Source organism: Pteronotus mesoamericanus, unplaced genomic scaffold (genome assembly GCF_021234165.1).
Source record: "Pteronotus mesoamericanus isolate MK-2021 breed Mesoamerican mustached bat unplaced genomic scaffold, CSHL_Meso_final contig_68, whole genome shotgun sequence".
NCBI lineage: Eukaryota > Metazoa > Chordata > Mammalia > Chiroptera > Mormoopidae > Pteronotus > Pteronotus mesoamericanus.
The window spans coordinates 13,412,181-13,431,988 of NW_026555234.1; the positions used below are offsets into that span (position 1 = coordinate 13,412,181).

At 37.6% G+C, this 19,808-nt stretch overlaps 1 protein-coding gene across 2 annotated transcripts in view; it reads right to left on the minus strand.

Annotated features, from left to right (window-relative positions):
• Nucleotides 1-948: 948 nt before the first annotated feature.
• PPARGC1A (PPARG coactivator 1 alpha) overlaps nucleotides 949-19,808 on the minus strand; it is a 92,803-nt gene continuing 73,943 nt past the window's right edge. For both annotated transcript variants that reach the window (XM_054581994.1, XM_054581993.1), the window contains 6 exons: nucleotides 18,343-19,258; nucleotides 17,507-17,611; nucleotides 17,235-17,355; nucleotides 7,781-7,902; nucleotides 7,299-7,450; nucleotides 949-1,946 (listed from right to left, as the gene is read on the minus strand). In XM_054581994.1, the coding sequence (XP_054437969.1) occupies nucleotides 1,843-1,946; nucleotides 7,299-7,450; nucleotides 7,781-7,902; nucleotides 17,235-17,355; nucleotides 17,507-17,611; nucleotides 18,343-19,258 (1,520 nt within the window). In that variant the 3' untranslated portion in view covers nucleotides 949-1,842. The remainder of the gene's footprint in view (nucleotides 1,947-7,298; nucleotides 7,451-7,780; nucleotides 7,903-17,234; nucleotides 17,356-17,506; nucleotides 17,612-18,342; nucleotides 19,259-19,808) is intronic.

The window sequence follows — 19,808 nt, forward strand, 5'->3', positions numbered from 1 at the left end:
GGCTATCTGCAACTGATAAATATGTCTCTTTAGTAAACAAAGGAATGAGATAGCAGTATTTATACAGGATGCATAACTGTAAAAAATACAGATAAATACCGTCATCATACTCTGCCAAGGGAAAGAGATACTGGCTTCAAAGATAGTCTTCAGACACACATTAATTATTGTAAAAATCATACTGTAATTATTACCTCAGCATTTTGTATCAAATTAAAATCACAAAAATTAAAACGCAACAGCATTTTAAAAAGATTTTTGACCTCTAGTTTCAAAACTACTATTGATAGAGAAAATAAAAACATTTCTTAATGGTTACCCATTGAGACTTTACATAAAATCATGATATCGTCTAGAAAAATTTTAGATGAGAAAATTTCATTCCCCTAACAAATCCAGTGTATAAAACTTCAAAGAAAAACAAGCAACAAGAAAATGTGGAAAAATATCGCGGAAGTGGTTAATACCTTTAGGGGGCTAGGATATTTCTTGACAAGATGCTTAGATCAAAGCTCACCTAAGAAGGGATGGATGTGCGTAAAGCATCATTTTGTTGCTGCACTCAACAGACACACACACTGTCTTTTTTTTTGTACAATCAAATATATATAAGCAGTAAGTTCAGCTTCTAAATAGGTTAGTGTACAATAATTGTTTCACCTCATAATTACATTTGAATATTCTTGATTAAGAAAAATTTAGCAGTTTTGAAAAGAAGGCTGCATTTACAGTGCATAGCTGTAACAAAAAAAGAACATTCTTTTATAGTATGTACACAAAATAAAAATACTCCATTTAACATCTGTAAATACTTAACTACATCGGAGAATGTAGCAATTACACTATCTGAACACATCCCAGAGAGTTCTACCCAACTCTCATTCATCATGTAACACCGTGCTCGCTCCTCAGAAAGAACCATTGACCAAGCCACACGCTTGACCATGGACAAGGCTTTTGAAACTTGCAGTGGAAGATCAACATTTTGGACATTTACATGGGTGTCAGGATAAAGGACGAACGACAGCAACTTCAAAATGTTAGGAAAGCATAGCATTCCGGTGCCCGCAGTATCCTCTCCCACCCAGACTCCATGGCAGAAAGGAAAAAAAAAAAAAGAAAGAGAGAGAGAGACAGAGAGAGACAGAGAGAGAGAGAGAGAAAGGATATTAGTTCTACGGAACCTGTGGTTGCTTCGGGATTGTCATAGAATCATTACGTTATGAGAGGACGCTTGCTTCAAGTTGATTTTGTACTTTCTTAAAAAAACAAGAGTACGGAGGCTGATGCCCAGACATCAGCGGCTGTCATTTTAGGATGGTTTGTGGTTGGTTAGTTAGTTTTCTTTCCTTTTGAATTTATTCATTTTTTTTTTCCTTTTGAATAGAATACGAACATTTTGAAGTCCTAGGTTTTACGTGTGTCTTCTTGGAACTGCTGCCATTTGAAGCGGTTTGCCCTGGCACACTCTGGTCAGGAGCCCCCAGTCCCCACCTGGACATACACACTTCCCCAAACCAGGCACGCGTGTGCGCGCGCGCGCACACACACATACATGCGCACACACACACCATCACCGAGAGACTCCAGGGAAAGCAAAGCTGACACCCATGAATAAACATGTGCTTACTGGATATCCATTCTGTCTCTTGCCTCTTCAGCAGCTGTGTTCATGTAAACCATTGTTGTTGTTTTTGTGTTGCTGTTGTTTTGTTTTTGTTTTTGTACAGAGTGTAAAGTAGGAGAAATTCCTAAGTATGACTTGCAATAGTCTGATAGGGAAGGACGCGCTGTCCCGTGAGGTATTCACCGTCCCTCTGTCATCCTCAGCCAGGGAACATGTTACCTGCGCAAGCTTCTCTGAGCTTCTTTCAGTAAACTATCAAAATCCAGAGAGTCATACTTGCTCTTGGTGGAAGCAGGGTCAAAGTCATCTGAGTTCGAATCTGAAAGAAACCCAAGCCTGGTTAGATGCACCCTTGCTGATGGTCCTTAACTCAATCTTCTCATTCACGATGACCCAATTTCCAATTGAAGAGCAACTTATCGAATCAATATACTTTCAAAAAACATGCCCAACTTCTATTGGTATATATATACATATGGTAAGGAGTGGTGAGCATCCAAAACCCTCAGTTATCGACTCATTTTAGATTTAAACACATCTGGAAGGTAATTAGAAAAGACTTCAAATATCTCTATTCAATCACAACTTATCCAGTCAATATGCTTTCAAAATAAGCCGCCACTCTTCTTACCGAAGGTCCTCAACAACTTAGATGGAAAGACAGGAGTAGAAGCTGGAACTAACTTTCCCATTCAACAGAACTGATTTCATTGAGCACAAAATCCAGTTGTGTGGGTGAGAGAGAATCAGAACTTCACCCACTCCCCACCCAGCTGCTCTTTGAAGCAGGAGAGATATATGACCCAGGGATCTATTCTGTACCTTCAGGTATCCCAGCAATAGTGGCACAAATTTCCCCAAATTAGAAGGGTTAGGGAAATGCTTCATGTCCAGACAGGGTAAATTCGGTCTCTTTATAATTAATAGGAGACAGGAAATGTGCGGGTATGAATAAAGCCATGGTTTTTCTTGGACCCTTAAACTAGCCCAAGTCAGCTTTTGTGCAAAGTCTCACATGCTACTTCAAAGAGTGAACCCTTAACAAAATCAATGTCTTTCAGCAATGCTGAATGTAAGGTAAAAATCTGTTAACTATTTCTGATTTTCCCCATTGACATCTATCTCTAAAAATGTCAGATATTTGTAAGTCTTGTAAGTGAGAAAGAATATCTTGGAAATACAACAGAAAACCTACTACAAATACATTCATTCTTTGAGAGCACTTGTTCTGAAGGGAAAAAATATTTTCCCAAGGATATTAACAATCCTACTAAAATATGAACATTCCCATTTTCAGACTAAGCTCCAAAAATGAAGTGCTCAAAATGACAGAAGAGTCTAAGACTAGATCATGCGGAGACATAATTGTTGACCTCACAAGATGTTTTGCTGAAAAGGTTGTAATCCCTCAAGCTCTGCAGCACCAGACCACCTTTTTTTTTTTTTTATTTTTATTTTTTTACCACTTGCTACAATCTCCTTCAACCATCTTCACTTTCAAAACAAAGAAATTATGGCACTTTTTTTTTCTCTTTCATTCTCACCATTCTTTGTCTTTACTAAATTTTTGGCAGGCAACTTTTTCCAGGTAAGGACAACAACAGAACAACAACAATTAAAGTCAGCCCCGGACATAAAAGTAAGGACAAAAATGGCCAATCCTTCCTTACTAACATCTTAAATGGTTAATTCTTCAATTACAGTGGCTCCCCACCCTTCTCTTCATAGCCTAATGAATAGGATGTTTGTATCACTAAAACCTCACCAGCAGCTGTTGTTCAAGTCAAAATCTTATTTTGTAGAAACAAAGAAGAAGGAGAAGGAGAAGGAAGAGAGGGGGAGGAGGAGGGAGGTAAGAGGAGAGGAGGAAGGGGAGGAGAGAAGGAGGGGGAGGAAAGAAAGTCTCGCTCTTTGCCAGGAATCAGCCTAAAATCAGAGTTCTCCTGCACTGTGGAGGAAGGGGAGAGAGTCTCCTGAGGCTGGGAGTCAGCATGACATCAAGGCTGGCACAGACCCATCAGAAACACACGTGCATATCTTTTCGTGGAGGAAAATTTGAGAATGATTGCAATGTTTTAACTTGGGATTATTCTGCATGCAACCCAACATTTCAGTGTTTCTGTATTTTTATTAGCAAATACTAAAAATATTTTAAAACAGTAGTTCTCAAGAGTTTTTTTTTCACTGTGAAATATGAAGGCTGGTATTTATATATATATATACCCACTTATATGAGCATACTGTATCACACAGTAGGCACCCCAAAATCTTTTTTTTGGTTACATGCACTTCTTAAGGCAGTAACACCTATTCTACCTCCTTTTTCTACACTAAAGGAAAGATACCGCAACTCAAGTAAAATATAACAAAAAGTTTGATAGGAATAATCTAAAAGCCACTTTAATTTCTTTTTAAAATAAATTGTTACAAATGACATTGTATAAATAGAAACAAATCACATTACAACTGTATTCCTGGCACATAGAAAACTGTTGGCACGAAGTAGGTACTAAAATTAATACTTGTTAAATGAATATGTTCATCTTAACCACCAGCATATTACTAAAACTATGGTTGAAAATATTTGTATTGGGATCTGGGAATGATTTACCAATAAATGGCAAGGGTTTATGAAAAGTTATGTATATATTCAAGATGCTGATAATGTATTACATTTGTCTTAGTCAATAAAAGCTTGTGAAATATTTTCTTTATTTCATTTTTTTCCTTATATGTTAAAGTCCTACACCATAATTAATTCATGAGTGAAATTATTTTATTATTTGTACTTGCCCATCTTCCTGCTCTGGTCAGATAGTCTTCATTTAATTTGTATCCTTCCTCTTTAATATTTTTTATCAAGATCTTTCAGAACCATCCTTTTTTTTTAAAAAAATAAGACAGTAAATAGAGAGACAGACAGATTACAGATTCATAGAAACCAGACTTAAATCCTGGCATCACCATTGTACCCTTGCTTGTCTCTTTAAATTCTGAGTCTCATAAAACTGACTCATAAATCATAATTAGAATCATTATGACTTGCACTAACAAGGTGGTAGTGGCCAAAAGTGGCCTCAATAGTATTGAAAAAGGATGTGCAAGCTAAATTAATTGGGGGGAGAAAAAAACACAGAAAAAAATTGGTTAAATCTCTCTAAGATGATCGGTCACTTTACTCTTGGTGAAGTGCATCTGTATCACACCATTTTCATTTTACACCTGACACACATGACCACTCAGTCCCTCTGTGCAGTATATGCTTCTGTTCACCATATTCAGTGGCCATGCCCTGATGCATTTAAGTCAAATTCTTCAAGAGACAAAGACAAGACACATGTGAATATTGTTTGCTTCCAAAGCTGGACACTGATGCTGATGCTTCCATTTTAAAATAACTTGAAATGTATAACTTCTCACTACCATGATTTTTAATTATAATCATAGCCACTCTTTATCGAGCAACTATTTTCTGCCAGACACAGTTAACAGCTTCACAAACATTAACTTAGTCTTCACAACAGCGTTATGAGTTATTTTACCAATGAAGAACCAGAAGCACAGAGTTTAATTGTTTGCTTAAGGTCAGAAGCTAAGCCCAGTTTCAAACCCAGGTGGGCAGGATTCCGAAAGTCTGCAGGCCTCTCGACTATACCACGCTTACGCTCAGGTCGATCATGCTTCGTGCAATTGTAGGGCTTGAGGGAACTGGAAAAACCCATGCTACTACAATGAACATCAAACACACTTTTCAGAAAACACGGAGCTACCTTAGCAACGGCAAAGTTTCATTGCTGCTGGCGAGGCGGCGAGATAACGAGAGGGGAAGCATTCCTCTTAGAAATATTTCAGGGAGGCTCTAGTTCAATTTGGAAATACCATTCAATCCTCCCTCTCCCAGTGATGAATCGTGATCTAAAGGCCCCTCTAGGTAGCTTATTTTAAACTCTAGATGTTTTGAGAGACTAGAAACACCCTGGCCTTCATCACTGAGGAAAATAAGTCAAATCAACTCAAGACTTCAATCTGTCTTGACTGTTTTTATCAGCCAGCATTTGAACAAATAAATGACTTGCCACCGTTTATATTTTCATCCCTAGACCTCTATCTCTCTAACAGTAAGCTAACTCTCCCCTGCTTCATCCTATCTTTTTAGCTCTTGAAGTGAATTATAGCATATTCCCCCTGAACAATGCACACTACCTATATCAATTACTCTAGGGAGACATCACTCTGGTGGAAGGGAGGAAAAAAATCCCCTGTATTTGGTTTGCATTTCTTTCTTTATACCAAGCCAAAGCAAGTGCAGACAGAAATATACTAATTTTTATATAATAGAACAAAAAGCTTAGGAATAGATGTATATGTTAAGTTTATGATTAGTAGTATAATTGATTTTAAATAATTATGTCATGTGCATGAGACATTTGCCACTTTCTTTTAAAGAATGTAAAGTCTTACATGCACTAGATAGGAAATCACATGCAAAGGAACAAAATTAAAGTTGGAACGGAAATTAAGATGTCCATTGTGGTGTTATTTATGATATTAAAGAACTAAAAATTGAATCAATGTTTAGCTATAATGGAATGATTAAATATAACATTTTTCACTGAACAAAATACTGAGTAGCCATTAAAATGTGTTGAAAAATTATTTTTAATCCTGTGAGTACAGTAGAAAATGTGCGTTTATAATATTAATTGAGATAAGTAGAATTTAAAGTAAATATTTGTACAGATGACCTTAACTATAAGAAATTAGACATTCTGAGACAAAAAATACTGGAATGTAAATCACACAGTAGGTGATAGTGGTTATCTCTAGGTGCCAGGCTGATAGACGATTTTCCTGTTTTTCTTAACATTTAAAAAATATTTTCTGAATTTTACCCCTTGAGTCTGTACACCTTTTGTAACAGGAAAAAAAATTCAAGACTGATGTATGTTTCAGTTTCCTTATCTGTAAAATGGAGCTATCAATAATAATATCTATCTCCTATAATTGTTCTAGCAATTAAATGAGGAAATGCTTGCAAAATCCCTCTCACAGTGTCTAGCATACGGAACCAGTCAAATAGTAACATTTTCTCTTATTCGTTTTAAGAAAATATAGTGTTATTTAGCATATAAAATTTTATTTTCTCCTCTTCAGGTGTAATTTGTAGATAACGCTACCATTTCTAAGGCTTTGTGACATGATAAGGAAAAAGAACAAGACTTTTGCATATTCTGTTTGCTAAAACAATGATGGCAATGCTGGACAACAAGATCCAGAGTTGGAAACAGAAAGCAACAGCAGATTACACACGTTTACGGAGACACACACACAATATAAACATGTGCAGACATACACTATACCCCACACATACACCCAACACATACACAAGCAAAACCTGGCATACCCCATACAGACACATAAACAGTGCAGAATTCAGTATTGAGGAAGAGGCTACAACAGATTTGTTTCTGCCTTTTGCTGCCAAAACCGACACCCCTTACCTTCTGAAACTGTCTCATGCGTTAAAAATTAAATAATAAGATAAATTTTGTATTCAAATATTCCCTTTAGTAAAATAATGGTTCAACCCTCTGTGCCTACAGTTTACATTTACTTCCACTTTGAGCTCTGCATTATGGATTCTTCATTCCACATACAATAAAATCCATACCTAGGTCTGCATAGTTAGACTTGAAAAATTGCTTGCGTCCACAAAAGTACAGCTCGAAGTCAGTTTCATTCGACCTGCGCAAAGTGTATCCATTTTCAAGAGCAGCAAAAGCATCACAGGTATAACGGTAGGTAATGAAACCATAGCTGTCTCTGCAATGGACAAAGAGAAGTTCAAAGCCAGTGAGGAAGCATTAGCATATATGGCTAGAACCCTTTCTACTTTGGGAGACTTTGCTGGTGCCAATGTCTGAACCACTGCATCCATTTATCAGTGTGATTGTCCTGTCAAGCAGCTAAATACTTATTTCTGGGACAGAAAATCTCAACTAGAAAGATTAATAAATAGGGATGAAAGAAAATAAATAAGGTTCTGAACTCAACATGTCATCTGTCAAAGCATCCCCCATCCTGGTAATCTTATGGCCATAATTTTTTACATATGTCAGCTTCTAAACAAGAAATAATCTTGAAGATTCTCACCCATCATCCCGCAGATTTACTGTGCACTCCTCAATTTCACCAAAAACTTCAAAACGGTCCCTCAGTTCTGTCCGTGTTGTGTCAGGTCTGATTTTGCCAACATAAATCACACGGCGTTCTTCCTGGGGGCCGGGGGGAAGTAAAGAGAGACTTGCTAGTTCTGGAGCTAAGAAAGAAGTTGGACCCCTAGAAACACTGATAAAGGTACAATCATGCATAAGAAGAACCCACAAAGCATGCCAGTTAAAGCAAAACATACAGTGAAACCGAATGAAAGGCTACACTGGAACCAAGGTTTGATTTCCATTTCATCAATAATATTCTCTTCCCTTACACACTCTCTCTTGGGCACCTCATTCACTTCTACATTTTTTTCCATCTCTGTACTTCAGTCACATGAACATTTACATGTTAGAAAAGAAATATGTGTAATGTGATCATTTTATCACGGAATAACTAAAGAAAAATACCTATTAAATATTTTATTATTAATCATCAAAATTGGTAAGAGAGTGACTTGGCTTGCAAAACTGTCTAATTTCTTATTAACTCAGAATTCTAATAAGTAGATGTACTTTTTTTTCCAGTTTTATTAAGAAATAATTGACATAATCACTGTATAGGTTTAAGGCACAGTATGATGATTTGAGGCACAACTTTTGACATAGCTCAAAAGAGAAATTCTTAAACTCTAGTATAAGTAAATATTGCCTGAAATGCTTATTAAAAATGCAAATTGTTAGGATTTATACCAGCTGTACTAAAAAATATTTGAAAGATAAGACTCAACAGTCTTCGTTTTTAACAAGCACATCCAAGTAATTGTGATGCAGGTAGTCCAAAGACAATAATTTGAAAAACAGTCTTAAAATATAGACTAGTTTAAGCCATGGGTCTCCAAAGACTAAGAGCTATAAAAAAGGTTATAAATTTCACTTTGCCAATGAAACTTATTTTAGACACAGACTGGAAGGGTGTGGCCTAATTTCACCAGTGGTGTCAATATCATCATAATCAGCAATTTACAACCTTCAAAATACAGGAAGAATATTTTGTAGCCTGAGGATGTGTTTATTTAAAAAAAAGAAAAAGCAGAATTGCATTCTTAATGTAAGAAGCAATCCTATAAATCTTGTTCTAAAAAGACAAGCCAAAGGCGATGATGTCTCTCAAAAGTGAGAAAAGGCAAGAATGGAAGGAGTTAATATAAAGAAAGTGCTTACCAACTAGGCTACACATCTATCAAGGACTAACAAGAATGGAATGAACTTCAGGATGCTGAGATTTAAGTTAGATGGGAGCAAAGACCAGGAAGCACAGGACTAAGGTACAGATTTCGCTTGCCTAAGAGTTTTCTCTGGATGTACTGAGAGTATCCTGTCTTGGATGATGTGAAAAGTAATTTAGGCCTAAGGCAAAGAGATGTGTTATTTACTGGATGTCCTTCCTTTTCATGTGCCCAGTATTTAGCAAAGTACCTGGCAAAGGCTGGGCGCTCAGTAAGGGCTTGTGAAATATAACTGAACAATTCAAAGACTCTACAATAGATATTATCCTAGGTGATCTAATCATTCATGTTTCATCTTCTTTTACCTTTATGCAATCCTCCTATTTCTGTTTTCATCAGGGGAGTTCCTCTTAGCTTCAAACGCAAATAACCATCTATTTCACATCTCAGTTTAGGTGTTTCTCTGCATCTCAAACTACACCAGCATTACCCAAAACAAACTCCCCAGTTCCATCCTCTCCCTGGTGGGTCTTTCTCCAGTGCTCTGTATCAGTGAAGTTAACATCATCTAACCAGTTATTCAGGACAAAACCTAAGTGCTTTCCCCTACATCTAATCATTCATTGAGTCCTGTTGATTTCTACCTTCTAAATCTCTCTCTAGTCCAGCTCCTTTATTATATCTCCCCCAAACCAACCTGACAGCATGTCTTTCTGGACTAGCATAACAGCCTCTTAACTTGAGCTCTGTGTCTGTTTCTCCTCCTCGAATCCATTCTTTAACCCAGGCCAGAGTAGTCTTTGTTAAGGGAACAGGAATCCGATCACACCACTTACTATCTGACACATTCTGATGGCTTCTCCTAACTTCTAAGGCACACTGTAAATCATTAACAGGACCTACAGGGCCTGTCACAGTCTGGACCTGTGGTCATCATGGGCTTTTTCTCCACACATCACATTCTTTCCTTTCCTTTATTTTCCGGCCACATTGAGCTTCTATCAGTCCTTAGTATATACTGTGTTCCTTCCTTTCCCAGGGCCTTGGAGGAAGCTGTTCGCCTGCTACGTGGTACACCCTTGCTACGCTGCCTCTCCCCATCTCCACCAACATACATAGATTGCCTAGAGTTACATTAAACTCAACAATCATTTCTTTTCAGAGACTCAAAAGGCAGTCAGGATTCCTATTAGTTGCTCTTAAAGAACACTCTATTTATCGTTTGTAGGTTTATGCCCAATTGTAATTAAATAATTAATAGTTCATTCATTGTTTAATGTCTATCACCCCCTATAACAAAAGCTTCTTGAAAACAGAGACCAAATCTGTCTTATTGACTACTATGTTTTAAGGGTACCTGAAAGACAAACTCTCAATAAATATTTGTTGAAAAAAATTGATCACTAGTCAATTAATTATTTTTAATACACCATACCCTTCATTACATCAAAGATGCCTAAGTGTATACTCAGATAATTGAGAAAGAAAGCCAGGTTTAGGGCTCTATCATAGGAAAAAACTTGCCTAGGTAGCTCAGCTGAGTGAATTAACAAAAGGTTTTCATGATTTGTTTTTACAGGTTTAAGTGTTAGAAGTGTGGAGTAGCTACAAGTTTACAGGACTCTCACTCTTAGAAATTACCCCTGAGACCCAGAGGTGGGGCTCCGCTGAAACAGTTGGTAAAACACAAGTCCCCTGACATCAGCGACTGAGCCTTAATAACTGACCAGATGATGTACAGCAAACAGAGCAGGCTGCTTGATTGACTTCCATGTAGATTGTATGTCTCAATTGAAGGCTGTAATTGTGTTGCTCCAGAGCACCCAGCACATTCAGGTGGTCAATAAATATAAATGGATAGTCAAGCTCATCCTGGGGCAGTGTTATATACACTTGAGCATCGGAATCATAACATCACATTCCGTTCTATTTACGCAGCCAACTCTAGCCAAACAGCCGAATGTGATGGGACTGCTATCTAAACTTCCTGGCGCCTGCTTGCATGGGGGGTTATGGATATCTTTTTATGAGCCTTTTTAGGAAGGTTACTACTTTATAGAGGAAAAGGAGGGGGCAATGCAGAAGAGAGAGAAAGAAATTGAACCATCACAAGGAAATTGTTCAACTACCATTGTGGGAATACACACAGCTTACGTATTGAAGTAACTTTGAAGTTAAAGTTAAAATCTACCATATGCACGTCCATATGCAGACATATTGGGACAGTCTCTGAATTGCTTCTTTATATGAAGCTGTATGCAACAATGATCCAACAAAGGAGATAAACCAGAGGACCTTTTATATCAGATACTAATACATTCTGCAGTAAAAAAGAAGACACAGCCTAGATGAGAGGAACAGAAATCCAAAGGGCTGTGCACAGTCGCTTAAACCACCTATTTGTCTATCATCTCCTTTTATAAAACAGGACTGGGGCCCTGTCTTGGTACCTTACAAAGACCAGAGATTGAAGACATGTTAAAATTATCATTTGAGAAAATGATTAGAGTGTTCGGTTTTCCCCGTGCTAAAAATGAAACTAAAAGGCATCTGAAGGTCTAAAAATCAAAGACAAAAAGTCTCTCCAAGATTGGCCAAAATGTATAGCAGAGAACTGATTATTTTTAACATGTTGCAGTTTTATTAGACAGATGAATAGATTCCATATCTTTAAAAAACCTTAACATTTGCAGCCAATTTTTCAAGACATTAATTTCTAAACAGGAGATGAAAGGAAAAGAAATCAAAATGCTTAATAACATTTCCAACTTCTTAAAGGCTTGGAGGAACTCTAAACCTTTGGCAAAAGCTTTTGAAAAATTATTTTCAGACCAGTTTTCACTATTGAGGAGGATGGAACATTTATCAAGTATCTTTTAGCTTCAATTTTCACAAAAGCTAGTTTGCTGATGGGATAGATAATAAAATTGAAGGTTTATGTTGCATTAACAGGTGTGGTAAATCCTCATTATATCAAAACACAGGGGATAAATAAAGGAAAAAAAAATGACTGAATTAACTGACTTTGCATTATCAAAATATTTATCAAAAAGTGTAAAGAGCCTCCCAAGTTAGCTGAAGAAAACACCATGTTTCTCATCAAATAGTAAGCCTGGTAAAAAGGGGTTTGACTGAGAATAAAAAATGAAATTAATAAGGAAATTAACATTTATTGCCTAAAATATAACAGTTACTATGGTTAATGTTTTTTATGTGTTATCTCACCAAAATGCTGGGTAATAACAAGGGATAGCCTGATGGAATTTGTATTGTTAGAACTTTTATTCTACATTTCCAAATTAGAATAATTTTTAAAAGCATCCTCCTATGCTAAGGAAACTGCATGTCAACTTTGGCAATAAAAGATTTGTGCACATTTTCAGATTAGCTACAACTTGACTTCTTCAAGGGTAGGCAGAGACAAATGTATTTGAAAAAATAAATTTATTAAAAAAATTCCAAGTATACTACAAATACTATAGATGAGATGAATGAATAGATCCCATGCAATTTCTATAGTGAATGGTGAAAGTCCTCTATTGTACGAATAAACTAAGGGGGGTGGGTGGCCATAAAAAGATGTGAATGGACAGAAAGAAATGCAAAAACTCTCAAAAATCCAAAAACAAAAGGATATTTTTCTCTTGCCTTTAATATTGATTACACTCATTTAATCTAGTAGTCATTCAATAGGTTCCTACTACTATGGGTCACTTTAGGGAGGAAACAAAACTATAGCACTCAATTTTCCATAGTTACCCCCATCCCCATAATGCTTAGAAATGTTCTTCCTTAGTGTCTAAGGTTGGATAAATGTGAATAAATACAAGTCAGTCTACTTAATAGACAATAAGCAAGTAAGAGCTAAAATGCAAGTAAACCCAGTGATATGTCAGGAAACATGAAAACTATAGACTGAAGGTATACATAACTACTTTTTGATTAAACTGCTAGTTTCTTAAGTAGTGAGCTCAGAGCTCAGCCTAAGATATATTGACTCACACAAAATAGCTCTTTAAAAAAGGCTTGAATAGAAAACTACTTAATTTTCTACAAAAAGAATAACTATGAGAAATCACACAATTTTTTGGTTCATTTGGAAGAAGCTGATCATTATCCGTGATGACACACTGTTCCTGGCTGCTGGGCTGCACACTAACCAACCCAATGGGGGAGAAGAGGAATAAAATGCCGCCATCATTGCCCAAGCACATCTGGTTTTGGTTCTGAGCACTGAGCCATATCATAATGTCTAGAGTTTCCCTTCTAATTAACACCCCATTATCATGTTTTCTGTCAGGAAACTTTAAGATTGCAAATGGAGTTGGACTTAGAAGTCCACAAGAAACCAGAGCAGTGATAATTTAGATGTTAAGTACTAAACTCTGGCCTGTACAGCTCTGGTATAACCTGAATTATTTCAAGCCTATGAGACCAAGAAAGGCAGAGGGTGAATTGGTTTTTGAGAAAGAGTTCAGATGGAAATGGGAGGAGAGTAGCAACTGAAACAAGAGCAATATTCAACCACAATGAATGATTCTGGGTTGTTAATTACTAATCACTGCTCTTCTCTGAACTCTCTTATTTGGTACACTCAAGTTGATTTGGATAGAGACTTTCAGAGGCATTAATTATGAAAACTTTTTAGACCTTCCAAACCATCTCCTATGGAGCTCAAAACAGAAGTAATATAGACCATAAAACAAGGGTAGCAAAACTACTTTAATTTTGTAAATTATCAATTATTATATAATTTTAATATATTTTTTTATTTCCTTATGGAGCTTCTGCTTTGTTAGTCTCCTAATTATATGACTAATCTGAATTAAGGCATAATCCAGCACTGCACCCCAAGTGTTACAAATATAATTTGCCACCTATTCATTGCTTTAAGAGCATCTCAAAAACATGAATGGAAATCACCTACCTGACCAACCTGGGAAGACTCTTCTAGTTCTTATAGCTGTTTCATGAATGACTTTTCAAGCTAATCTAGCCAAATGAATCTAAAATCATTGCATGTATCTCTGTGCCTAAGTTCATAAAAATAAACTTCGCAAAATGCATTTTGGCATAAGAAGGCAGATCATTCTGAGGAAGGAAATCAATCAAAAAATCTTCCTGTGGGTAAACTCATTAAATAGTTCCACTAAGCCTCCAAGACAGACTTCAAAATCTATATCGTGACTCACAGGACCCTTCAAAGAGCTGGCTTTCCTGGAGCCCTCCAGACTTATTTCTTGCTGCTCCCATACTTCAGTATTCTAGTTAAATGACTAGCAGTTTCTCAATCTACCTTGTTTTTTCATCCAGAGACTTAGTACGAGCTATAGCTTCTGCATAGAATAGCGATGTCCAAGAAAAACATAATGCAGTTTATATAATTTAAAAGTTTTTAGGAGGTATATTTTAAAAGTAAAAAAGAACCAGAAAATTAATTCTAATGCTGTATTTGATTTAGCTCAATATATCTAAAGTACAATTTCAACCTGTCACTGATATAAAATATATTAATAAAGTATTTTACACTCTTTTTTTTGTACGGTCTTCAAAATCCAATCACACTTGCAGCACATCTGAATTTGGAACCAGCTGAACTAGCCACTCTGCTAATGGCTACCACATTGGAGAGGAGAGGTTTAGAAAACTTTTGTCTTCCACTCCTTTTGGTCTCAGAACAATCTCACTGTCTTCAGGAATAGCCTCCCTCATCCCAAGATCTGGGTGCCCACCAAAACGCCTTAGATGTATCTTCTACAATAGCACTTAACAAACCCTGTTGCCGGGTTAGCTTTATATCCCAGTAGACTCGTAGCTCCCTAGTTGTAGGGGAACAGGCCTCACCTAATTTTATGTCCCAAGCACCTAGCAAATGTTTGTACATATAGAGGCATGAGTTTTCACTGATGTTAAGCAGAAATCACATATAATTGTTGAAGTGGGCATTGATTTAACAATAAGTTCCAAATCTTTATATTAAGCTCTTACTACTTCTAGGTCACTGTGTTAGTAAACAATCTCTAGGTCATAGTTCTTTTTTTTTCAATCTGCTCTTCAAAAACAGAAAAACTTAATGTCAAAATTCTCACAAATGCTTAGTTATTTTATAATAATTTCATATAAGCCAAGGTGCATTTGGACTCTATAAGCCACCTTTCAAAGAGAACTGATGCAAGATTGTCCTAGTCAAAGGTTTAACTAAGGAATGGTCAACATTTGAGACACAAGGAGAAGTCAGGGTAGTATCCGCTTCCAAGCTGAGGCTGATGAGCTCAAGAGTGCTTTTAGCTCAGGCATCAGCTAGTGATCTATCTGCAAAGAGCCAAATTAGCAAAAAGGCATCTCCCTCCCTTTCTTGACTTTAGTTGAGTGTCTGACCCTAAATTATCTTTGGAAGGAATAAAATAAGCAGTTCATTATCTATAGTTGTTTACAAAGCTTTGGTAATAGCAATGGTGTATTTTTCCCAAATGAACAAATATATTAAGAAATAATTAACCTTTTTCTTTAATGGCACATTTCTGGGAAAAAACATGGAAGATTTTATAAAATATGAATTTGCAAACATTGAAGTAACTATTTTTCCGACATGCTTAAGCAACATGTAAAGATTAACTCTTTTATAAAGATTAACTGTAATGTGCCATATTAAAAGTCTTTGTAAACTACATGGCACTATATAAATGCGAGTTATTATAATTATTGAATAGGCTATTAATTAAAAATAATAAAATTAGAAATATTGAATTTTTAACTTTCATTAGTCTTCTTAAGTGTTAACTAATGACACTCTGTCAGAGCTTAGTATCACAGCTCATTTGAAAGTTGAGAAAAAAATGAGGAAAATTGTAATTTGCAAAAGGCCCATGATTCAGTCTTAGGTACATTCAAAGTTAAGTGACGATGAACACCCTAGACCTTTAGCCCAAGTATTCAATTATTTCTCTCTTCTTTCTCCTTTAGTGTCTATGATTAACAGACATCTCGGTTAACTTTTCTCCTCCAGCTGATCACTGTTGGCCAGTGCTTTATTTTGACTTTATTAGTCAGCTCTCTGTTGTATGTTTTACAAGATTTTTTTGAAGGTAGTGGGCTTTTTTAAAGGAAACATATACATCTAACCTTTAAAATTTCTTTCTCTAAGTCTTGGTTTGCTCATATGCAAGATTTGTCAAAAGCTGATGTTCACACAAATGAATCTCAGCAGTTAGCACAGACAGGCAGCGGCTGCAATGAGCAAAAGCAGTACCATTACTAATCGATTAGCCATGGCTCCTTGGAGCACCCTGTCGGGAAACACCCTGAGACTCTACGGAGGCTTGGTGGAAGAGTGCCATAATTGATTAGGAATGTCTGCCATGGGCAAGCACTAGATGCCAACAACTGGAGTGCCTCATATTTGCCTTCCAAGGTGTAGGCTGACAAACAATGGGTGGGAGCCAGGTAAAGTCTACCCATTAGTAAGCAGCTGCTGAAAAAGTACTGACTTACAAAGAAAAAATTAGTTTTAACATAACCTGAATCTTTCCACCGAAAGGTCAGTACTGTCTATATGTCAAGTGAATGTAATACCCTGCTATAAGTGGTGCCAAAATACATAATGGATTATTGACAAGTACTTCCTAAGAAATGTGATGCGTCAACTGCTCGGTTAGGTGTTGACCCAGCACAAGTAAGAAATGATGACTTCCTTAGCAAATCTTCCTCTACTGACTCCTTTAAATGTAATTTGGACCCAGTTTCTTCATGAACAATCCAATCCTCACATCTGCCAAAAAGACGGAACCATTTTCCACTCAGAGAAAAAAAGGAGCCAAGAATAAGAAGAACTTATCCTTTGACCAGATGGAACTTGTATCTGACCAAATAACTCTCCACTCCCTCCATTTTTGAAAATGGTAATGAGCTTCAAAGTAAATGAAAAATATACTGATTTAACATTTAGTTTTCCGATAACCTGCATGCTGAGAGATTGGAGACTCACTGATGTTTTAATGTCAAAAGGCTGAACATTGCATATTCTAACAAAGCCTTAGGTTTAGTTTATTTTATAATCTACAAAAAAGGAAGAAAGAAAATAAAAGGAAAGAAAGAGAGAAAGAAAGAAAGAAAGAAAGAAAGAAAGAAAGAAAGAAAGAAAGAAAGAAAGGAAGAAAGGAAGAAGAAAGAAAGAAAAGCAAAAAAGAAACCCTCCTTTGAAATGAAAGTTAGCTCCAAGCTGCTTACAATTGCCTTCTGCCTCTGCCTCTCCCTTTGCTTGGCCCTTTCAGATTCCCGCTTCTCATACTCTCTGCGGTATTCTTCCCTCTTCAGCCTTTCGTGCTGATATTCCTCGTAGCTGTCATACCTGAGAAACATAACTTCATCATTAAGTCAACCACCTCCAATGGCACGAGAAAAATAAATAATAAACTGGGGATGGCCAGGGTTTTAGATAACATCTTGTCATCTAAGGCCTGGGATGAGAGGAGCCCAGGGAAAATGACATGCATCATTACCTGGGCCTACGGCTATAGGGTGATCTTGAACGTGATCTTGAGCACAGGGGAGAATTTCGATGTGCACGGTGTCTGCAGTGGCTTGACTCATAGTAGTAGCAAGATCTAGGGAGAGGAGAAAAACAAAAAAAGCATTTACAACTCCCACTTAACCCCCGTTGATCAGCACAACTGAACATCCCCTGGAACAATGTATTACATAAACTGGCTTTTTCTTCCTGGAAACTAGTGAGATTTTCCCAGTGACAGTTTCTGATCATCTAGTCAGCTTAGAGATCTGGGAGGGATGTGTTCTCTCCAGCGTCTCTTATTGATGTTAACGCCAAGCGCCAGTCTGGTACACTGTCAGCTTTATCTTGCATGGATCTCAACTATCCTGGCACAGGGCAGCTCTCCAGGTAATGGAAAAAGTTAGATGAGCAAGTTTCTTACAAATTGCTCTCTCTCTGATCTGACTGGCTCAAGGCACTCTGCTCAAGGCTGACAGATTTAAGAAAAGATGAGGAACGATGTATGTGTGACAACAATCTCATTAGTTCTGTGGCACCCAGAATGCAGTGGTGAGGGGCTGGGTTGCCTGTGGGCTTGAATGTTTCTGTTTTTTTTTGGTCTCCCTTTCTTTCTTTCTTTCTTTTTCTTTCTTTCTTTCTTTCTTTCTTTCTTTCTTTCTTTCTTTCTTTCTTTCTTTCTTTCTTTCTTTTCTTTCTTTCCTTCCTTCCTTCCTTCCTTCCTTCCTTCCTTCCTTCCTTCCTTCCTTCCTTCCTTCTTCCTTCCTTCCTTCCTTTCTTCCTTCCTGGAAATGCCTTATGCTCTGGGTAGGCTGTGACAAGGTTTACCTTGAAGAGGATCTACTGCCTGGGGACCTTGATCTTGACCTGGAATATGGTGATCGGGAACACGACCTGTGTCGAGAAAAGGACCTTGACCGAGAGCGCATCCTTTGGGGTCTTTGAGAAAATAAGGATTTGGGTGGTGACACAGAATCTCTACATGGAGAGTTAAAAGAAGAGCAGGAAGGGGACACATCAAACAATGAATAGGACTGCGTGCCGTCCCAAGGGTAGTTCAGTTTATCACTTTCATCTTCGCTGTCATCAAACAGGCCATCCATGGCTAATCCTGAATTGATAAACATAGGTAGTTTGGAGAATTGTTCGTTACTGAAATCACTGTCCCTCAGTTCACTGGTCTTGTCTGCTTCGTCATCGAAAACAGCTTGACTGGGATGACCGAAGTGCTTGTTCAGCTCAGCTCGGATTTCCTGGTCTTGGAGCTGTTTCCTGGTGCTACAAGGAGAGACCTGCTTGCTCACCTCTGGAGTCTCTCTCATGTAGCACTTGTCTGAATCTGTGGAGGAACAAATATGCCCCTGCCAACTGGAGGGAGCATCTTTATATTCTAGTTGTCTAGAGTCTTGGAGCTCCTGTGATAAATTAATGAGTATTTCTGTTTTGGAATTGATAGACTGACAATAGTCATGGTCACCAAACAGCCGTAGACTGGGCCGCTTGGCCTTCCTTTCCTCGTGTCCGCTGGGGAGCACTGAGGTCTTGCTGAGCTGTGCATACAGCTCAGACTGCTCGGGCCCTTTCTTGGTGGAGTTGTTGCTTTGGGTAGCAGGACACTCACTGTACCGGGGCTTCTTTGATGGCGGAGGTACCACAGTCTTGCAAGAGGACTTCAGCTTTGGAGAAGCCCTGAAAGGGTTGTCTTGGTTGGTTTTATGAGGAGGAGTTGTGGGTGGAGTTAGGCCTAAGACAGGGAAAAAAAAAATAAAAAAAGGAGATAGGAAGAGAAAGAGAGAAAAGATAATGTTCTTACATGCCAGGATATGTTTTTCTAACATTTCTGAGATTTTAGACAATGGTTAAAACTGAGTGAAAAAGAAGGAAACTAAATTCATGACAACACCTGATAAAGGGGCTCCCTGCCCCTAAGCCTCTGTCACCAAGAAAAGATGGATCAGCCATGCCAGGCGGCTGTGCGTGATATTTGGTATTTTGAACACCAATGCTAACAGACCTACCTTTGAGAAAACATTAACGCATCCCTCCTGGCCTCCACGACACCAGGCATCACCAAAGGTTAGATTTGCAAGGGCATCGTGTCATCTGTATTATGGAAAATGAATGTGGTGGGGCTCAGGGGCTTTGCCAAATGGCTTTGGTAGCTTTTGTCTGCAAAGGATGCTGCTGAGGACCCAAGTGGTCCAGGGTGTTTTGTCCAATCATGAAAATCTACCCGTGGAGCCAAAGAGTTAGGTAACTTCAAAAAAAAAAAAAAAAAAAAAAGACAGAATGAT